We start from the raw sequence: 8203 nt of genomic DNA, 5'->3' as shown, positions 1-8203 counted from the left end.
ATTCATTCAACCTGCTGTGTCCGATTTATTCTGTGCGCAACTGGGACTCACTCTGTTTGACACCTTTACTCAACTCTGTCGAACGTTTCGTTCCGACATTTCATGGTCGTTTTGGCTCCTTTATACGAGTCCATTATCAATGCGACTATCTCCTCCAACAACCCTTTCCTGCGTAAGGCATATTTGATTATTGGATGCGGAAGGCTATCAAACGCCTTGGCAATGTCCACCTGAGTGGCAACGATTCCTTTGCCCTTTTTAGCCGCTGCGAGAACTTTATTTAGCAGATTGATGTTATTGTAACATCCCATTTCCGGCACAAAGCCCTTTTGCCGTGCATTCAGGTGAACCATTTTTCTTAGGCGTTGGTCCATAATGCCCTAATACAGCCTACTTACTATTGACGAAATAGTAATCGGCCTATAGTTAGCCGCTACTGAGGGATCTTTTCCCTCTTTGAGCAATAGCGTTGTTCTATTGCAGCGCCATGCGCTTGGTTGTTTCAGTGCCAGCATGATCACATTGGTCCTCTTCATTGAGGGGTTCTTGATTTGAAAGTGTATTCTCTAGGCGCTGCTCTCTCCATCTCTTGAAGCACGCCTCGTTTCTTTTGTCCCTTATCTGTTTTAGGGTTTTATCCGGCATAAACGGAACCATATAGCTTTCGCTATGTTCCTCTCATCCTTGAGCTCAACTTCAAGCGCGAGCATCCTACCGATATCCTCGGCAGAGAAAACTCTGCCCCGTCCTTGTTCGTGTACCTTGGGAGCCGCTTTCTCCGATCTCACTCGGTTTCTTGTTTTCGGGTGCGCCAACCTTTGATGTTGTGACAGTCCTCGCTGTGTAGTGAAATTTCTGTCAATCAAGGCAGTCGAACCTGCCCTGTTCTACAGTTCGCTGCCTCCCATTAGCCCTGGCTGCTGGGCATTTTGGCAAGTGGCACGCGACCGCGCGGTGCGACACATAAGACTTGCCACATTATTTGCATCTGTATACCTGCGCGATGCTCAAGTGAGGGTGCACCTCCTCTATATGCCGGGCCTCATCTCTGACCGTGAGAGCCATATAATCGCCCACTCCACGCGCGGCACAACTCTCGCACCTTCTTTGATCGAAGGGAAGAGATAATTCACAGACCTGTGTTTCTAGCCTTTGTTGTCTTTGTGTAGCCCCTTGGCCGTGTTCCAGGGGAATGGGGCCGTATTTCCCGTCGTCCGAGGTTTTATCATCTCCATTTTGGCCAGCGACTTACTGTTAAGAGAGTCATAGATACGACCGCACCGGGGGGTCTGGGGGGGCGGTTAGCCCCCCCAGAATCCTCCCGTGGTCGGAGTGCAATCAACGTCAGCAGTACTTCCCTTCGCGCTAGAATCGGAGCCGACACCGGGGATTTTCCCCTTACAGAGCCCATACCTGACGATTACGTACTTTCGGACAAGCCGACCCTTCAAACGTAGGGGTACGGTTTCCCGTAACGCACATATGACTCACTATTGTACCTGTGGCGTTCCCCAGGTAGCAGGGTTAAATCCTGCAGCGAGCGTGACCTACTCGGATTAGATCAGCTCCACTGACAGGACCGGGGTGCCAAGGCACCCCACTAACAGGTAATGCGCAACATGAGCTTCATAGCGCTAACCCACACTAGGCCCTCTATGCCGCTCACTCGGCTATGCGAAACCTCTGCCCCTACGAGTCCGACACCATCTGGTAGGGCACCGGTAGCCTCCCGGTGGGGCTCCCTACCCCCGTAGTACTCGTGTCGAGCGATCTTAGCTCACGTTTGACGAGTTGCCGCCGCTGGTGCCATGCCACCAGCTACCACGTAATCGCACGAGTCACCCCGTACTGTTAACGCGTCGCTCATCGGTTGCCCGGGGATCCGGGATTCGGCAGCAGTCGACGCGCCTTAGGAATATACGGCACGTGGTGCGCCATATACCCCGCTCGTATTGGGCACCTCCCACGCACGAGCACGCCGCGCTCGCCTCGCGAAACGCTACCCTGTTCAGTACTACCGGCTGCATCCGTTACCCAGCTACCTGGGATTGGGCAGCAGCCCAGCAGTTTTATGGGTAAAGGGCACAGGGTGCACCGTTTACCCGCGCTTGCTTGAATTTCTTCACGTTGACATTCAGAGCACTGGGCAGAAATCACATTGCGTCAACACCCGCGAGGGCCATCGCAAAGGGTCTGTCACTGGGGGACAATAAGTCACACACAAAAACTATGTTTATTTATTAAAAAAATAACAAAAAGTTACAAAAGTTAAAAATAAATTTTATTTTATACGTTTTCTTATGACACTGTTCGGGATTGGGCAGGACAAATAAGATATCAAAACCCACTATTGAAATATCATTTTTTTGGGAGAAAACTAACTTCTGACATGTTTTCTTCAATCAAAAATAACATATACCATCAACCTATCTATCTATCATCAACTTTGGTGGCGTGTATGATTCATGGTGCCACAGCATTGGGTGTCCCATAGTGTCCCGAATGCACTTAATATAGAAAAAAGTGAAACGTAATAAAAAAAATAAATGATACATGATTATCTGTAGTGTAGTAAAATGACAAAAGATGCTAGAAAGTTGCACCTAATTTTTAGTACGTGTATATTTTACTAAAAAAACAATATTAAAACATTTCTAAATGGTTAAAAAGAAATTTACGCATCACGAAAACCTTATTATGTCACGTGCATCTCGAGACTACGGACTTTGATGACTGCCACTTCGATACGAAGTATGGGCAACGAAATAACTGTCACATGATATTAATTGAATCAACTTAAACATTCTGGATTACCTTAAACAGTCAATGACCTATGGTACCCCGTGGCTCATGGTGCCCCGGTCTCCCTTACATTCCATCAGCAACAAACCCCGACAACAACGACGATTGAATCAGATATTGACGATACCATCGAGATCGAAGCCAGTCCACTATCCGCGGCAGATTGCGAAGGACATTCATTCATATCGCACAAAAACGACTGCACCAAGTAATATATGTGCAACTTCGGCAAGATCTCGGAACAGTCCTGTCCACCTGGACTCTACTAGAACAAAAACCGATGCGACTGGCCGGAGAACACCAAGTGCAATACTACTCAACGTCAAGTACGTATCGCGATGAATAGACTTTGATCATTTTAATACAAACGTAAAGCGCTTTAAAAAAAAACGCGAGATTTATTCTGTCGATTTCTTAGAGCAGCCTATCGCCGAGATTTAGATTCGCAAAGAATATAAAAGAAAAAAAGGTGGTTTGTTACTATACGAATTGAGCTTGGAGGTGGACAAGTTTCGGCAGCTTCACTCCCGAAGACATCGACGGGCAGCTTTGCACACACATCGTATATGCCTTCGCTACGCTAGACGCGGAGACATTTCCCTTAAACATTGATGACTCCGTCGACGTTTATAAAAGTTTTCTCAACAAAGCGACGGAAGTTAGAAAAAGAAACGGTTTTAAGGTGTATTTTGGTCTAGGTGGATGGAATGACTCAAAGGACGACAAGTACAGCAGATTGGCCAGCAGCTCGCGGTCAAATAGAAGAAATTTTGTCGGATATATCATAAGAATCATCGAGCAGAACGGATTCGACGGTCTGGATCTTGATTGGGAGTTTCCGGTATGTTGGCAGGTAAACCAAAATATTTCCTACTCTCTTCTTCTCAGTATAATTATAACAATTCTTTCAACACATGAAATATTAAAGATGCTTCGGAACATTCAAAGGAGACATTTTAGTTTCGATTTAGAGAAAATGCTTAAAAAGAAGGAATTATTTTTCAAATATACATGTAGTTTTTCATTAGTAAAATTTGCTGTTTATCAGTAGATCCCAAATGCTAGGCTAGGAACACTAATTATGGAAATTAATTAAAAACCAAATATCTCGGACAGGGCGATTGTAGCCGCAGTCTTCAGCAGGACAGCGAAAACTTCATAGGACTTCTCGAAGATCTCAGTGAGGCGTTCACATCTCAAGTACTCCTGTTATCCATCGCGGTCTCGGCGAGCAAGATTGTCGTCAACCGGGGCTACACCCGCATCTCGCTATTAGTGCGGCACGTGGATTGGATCGCCGTTTCGTATGATATGTACTATATTTTCATGACTTTCAGATAATAATGGAACAGACACTTCGTTACGCTTTGTTTAGAGGGATGAATGGGATGCGGAGCCGCCTTTGGAACCTTTAACAAAAATGTGGCTGCCAGTATCATATGTAATTACACTGGTTTACAGCCAAAATGTACATTCAATGCCATTATTATTTTCCTGTGTATTTTGGCCCGTTAAACTCGAAAATCACATAGAAAAATTTTTTATGGATTGGTTTTTGAGATATGAATTTTTGGATTTTTTTTTTTAATTGCTCATTACTCCGGTATTTATATCCATAGATTTTCTTCATCAATAGCTTGTTTTTGTCGTAAAAGTACGACCTATACGTAAACAATAAGAAACTGGACATAATTTGACGTTTTCTATTTTTGCATGGCAATAAAGTAAATTTTCTATTTTTATTGTAAAATATTGTAAAAATCACCGACAAGTTGCGAAAACTGAGTCCTGGAGATGCCTTATATAACGAAATTAAAAAGTGGCCCCATTGGTCACCCAAGCCCTGACCCGATAACTTAAAAGTTTAACTTATGAGTGAAATACTATGTCTGAAAATATTCACATCCCTTTTTCCTTTAAATCTGTAATTGCCGCACTGCAAATCCAAGTGTGTTAGTTCTATACGCATAAACGTCTAAGAATTACACATTTGCCTGCAGTTTTTTTTACACACATTTGGGCATTTTAAGTTACGTCATTTAACACCTTTAACCGTATTAAATTAAAAGTTAATACGTTCAATCGTGTCAAATAATTAATGTGATTTAAAACGGCAAGAAATGTGTCAGAAGAGTTTTAGCTAAATAACACATTTGCATTTACAGTGCATCTATATATCTATGTCAGTGAGATATAATTCCAACAAGTTCAGATAACAGTTAACTGAATATATCGCAGGTCTATTATTTTCGTTTCAAATATAAAATCTTCTTACACTCGAATACAGTGAAATATATGACAAAAGAATTAGTCTCTGCTTTCGTAGCATCAATAAATTTAATTAGATCAAGTTAATTAGTGAATAAAGGAAATAAATGTCATATATAAATATATAATGAATGTAGAAGATATAAAAGGCATTGTACTGGTCGAACTTAATAATAAAATTGATTTGCTGTTAAGTAAATATTAAAATTGAAAATCACTATAGAAATATATAACATGCATAATACAGGATATATATGTATAAAAGAAATTTGAAGTGATCCATTTTAAATCAACCACACACATTCACTAATGTGTCGAAATACCAGATTACTCATTATCAGTTCAGTGGTTTGTGTAAAGAAATAAAGGTGCCAATGTGACAATTACTTTCTATATTATTACTGTATATACTTTATTTTATAATATGCCGAATTTATCAGTCATGTTTTAATACATAATCTTGGAGAACATGTTGTTTATATAAAAAAATGTAACATTTAATTTGTACATTTAACGAGCCTATTACTTGTTAAATAAAGAAACATATACGTCCGTTAAACAAAAACATATTCAATTCCTGTATATCTTTTTTTTACTCGTCAAACATCATTTTGTACATCTCACATTGGCGCGTGTTTACATGCAATAGAGAATTTTAAAAATTAAAAATGTAAGAGGAATTCCTCTTGCATTTTTAATTTAAATAAGAGAGAGAAATAAGAAAACTAATAATATTGTGATAAAAAAATGGGAGGTTCAAAAAAAAGATGCTGTAGAAGAAATGGTGGAAGAAATGTTACAAAAAGAAGTCCACATAGAAATTAAAGCAAGTTCTGAACAAGAAGAGGAACAAATATGATTACAGAGAAACTGAAAGGTAAGGAACAGAAAAAAACAGTTATGGTTAAAAAAAAGATTTTAAAGGAGAAAAATATTGACAGTGACTTAACTTGGAAGGTAAGACAGATACAAAGGAAAATATATAATAATTGAAAGAAAGTTTGCATGGAAAAAAGAAGGGGTTTAAAAGAACTAAATTTTTGAAGCAGGCAGAGTTCTGCTGGCCCATAAATAAGCAAAAAAAAGTTAATGCGGCTGTTCCTACGGGCTATATGTCGGCGATGCCTCTATAATACTCTATATTATTATTAGGTAGATATAATATTTTTTTTTATTCAATAATACTATTATTTAATAAAATAGGCGGCAGTGTGGTCTAGTGGTAGAGCGCCAGACTCGTAATCTGAGAAACCAGGTTCGAGTCCACTAGAGCCATGTAACATGGAAAGTTTTTTCCGAAAAACTGCGCCCTCCGTGTAAGATAGGCTCTTGTGCGGAGCAAACTGGGCTCCGTCTTTCGGAAAGAGACGTTAAGCTGTTGGTCCAAAGGGTTAAGTGAGAGGAAAAAGGGTGATATAAAAATAAAATTTCGTTTATTGACTCCCCTCAGGGTTGCAAGGCGTTTTGTAGGGACATTCTCAACCCTTTACCCACCTCTCACTTAACCCTTTGGACCAACGGCTTAACGTCTCTTTCCGAAAGACGGAGCCCAGTTTGCTCCGCACAAGAGCCTATCTTGCACGGAGGGACGCAGCTTTCAAAAAAACATTCCATGTTTACATGGCTCTAGTGGACTCGAACCTGGTTCCTCAGATTACGAGTCTGGCGCTCTACCACTAGACCACACTGCCGCCCGAGAAAGGGTAGTATTGGATGAGAATGGAAAAAGGGTTGGGAACGTCCCTACAAAACGCACGCCTTGCAACCCTGAGGGGAGTCAATAAACGTATTTATCTTTTTATTATTTAATAAAATACTATATAAAATATTATATAAAATATTATATAAAATGCTATTTAAAATACTATGTAAAATATAGTATATCAAAGTAAAAAATGTATTGACATGCCGGCATGTTAAATTTAATTAAATTTATATGATCTCATTGCATCAAAAAATAATATGGTATATTGGAGTGATGAGGCTCTGTTGGATGTCCACACGTGGAAAGAACGGGCTAATTAAGAGAATATGGTATATTATTATGGTTCATTATAGTAGATTTTTTCAAAATATGGAAAATTGTTTTAAATCATTGCTTTTCTAAATTTAATTTTTAAATATATATATTTATACATATAACTAAATATATAAGTCTGTGTCTACAACGAAACTCTTAGCTCCAAATTTTTTTTATAATACACTGCCTCTTAATTTGAGACAAATAATCGTGACACAATTAGTGCAAAACACTAATCTTTCATTTTTAATTGCAAAAAATTATATAATAAGAGTAATATATAGATGTTTCGTGTATGCTATTGGTGTTAGAAATCTCCGGCTATAGAAATGAAGATACAAGTCTATTCGATTCCACTAAAAGACTAAAGACCTCCGCACAATGAAAAATATAAGGAACAAAAAACAGATATTAGCGATTAGGGCTAAAGAATCAAGAATAAAGTTAAATACACGATGAAAAATACAGGCAACAAAAACAGGGAATAACACAGGTAATAGTTATTTGTGCAACAAGTGCTGTAAGATGAAAATTCCCGAGTGCGGAGTTTACGCATGAGCCGAAGGCGAGTTACACACAGATTTTTATCTTTACGCACGACTTGCACATCCTATTTTATGTTGCAAGTGCGTGGAAAGTGGTCTATCACGCACGCGTAGCGTGCGCAATGGGCCATTTTCCATGCACGTGTTACATAATAGATTTTTAACCTATCGGAAGCCGTGCATTAATGCTACATCAGCTTTATTCCTATAATTTCTTATTTCTAATCGCTAATATCTGTTCCTTGTCCCTTATATTTTTCATTATGGGGACTTAAAAATTGTTTAATAAGCGACGTTATCGCACATACATGCATGCCACAGCTACGTCACTGATAACTGTGATTGAAGGAAAGAGGCAAAGAGTGGGGTCACAGATTTCCGTTCACGTTCAACAAGATAACGCTACAGCAATCTGTTTGCCGGTTTGAATGGAGATAATGCCGTCAATCGCGTGCTTTGATTGCATCGGTAATTCGATTGTCAGTGGTTGTTTGACAAGAGGCTTGCGACAAAATCTGTTTTTTTCAATAAAAACGAGCGTTGCGCACTTCCGAAATATACATATGTA

At 39.7% G+C, this 8203-nt stretch overlaps 2 protein-coding genes across 2 annotated transcripts; both read left to right on the top strand.

Annotated features, from left to right (window-relative positions):
- Window positions 1-2206: 2206 nt before the first annotated feature.
- Window positions 2207-3307, top strand: LOC112467961. Its single transcript, XM_025036929.1, has 2 exons — window positions 2207-3128; window positions 3221-3307. Exons 1-2 carry the CDS (start codon window positions 2827-2829, stop codon window positions 3258-3260), a joined length of 342 nt encoding a protein of 113 aa, XP_024892697.1. The 5' UTR covers window positions 2207-2826; the 3' UTR covers window positions 3261-3307.
- LOC112467962 (probable chitinase 10) lies at window positions 3296-5445 on the top strand (the record flags this gene model as incomplete). The annotated part of the gene is made up of 2 exons (XM_025036930.1): window positions 3296-3655; window positions 3919-5445. Coding segments are annotated over 2 exons (585 nt in total), but the record flags the coding sequence as incomplete, so codon positions are not given.
- Window positions 5446-8203: the final 2758 nt, after the last annotated feature.

This window comes from Temnothorax curvispinosus, unplaced genomic scaffold, assembly GCF_003070985.1.
Source record: "Temnothorax curvispinosus isolate PA1 unplaced genomic scaffold, ASM307098v1 QBEX01017921.1, whole genome shotgun sequence".
In the NCBI taxonomy this organism is placed as follows: domain Eukaryota; kingdom Metazoa; phylum Arthropoda; class Insecta; order Hymenoptera; family Formicidae; genus Temnothorax; species Temnothorax curvispinosus.
The sequence above is the reverse complement of the archived record's forward strand: the minus strand, read 5'-3'. Positions and strand labels throughout refer to the sequence as shown.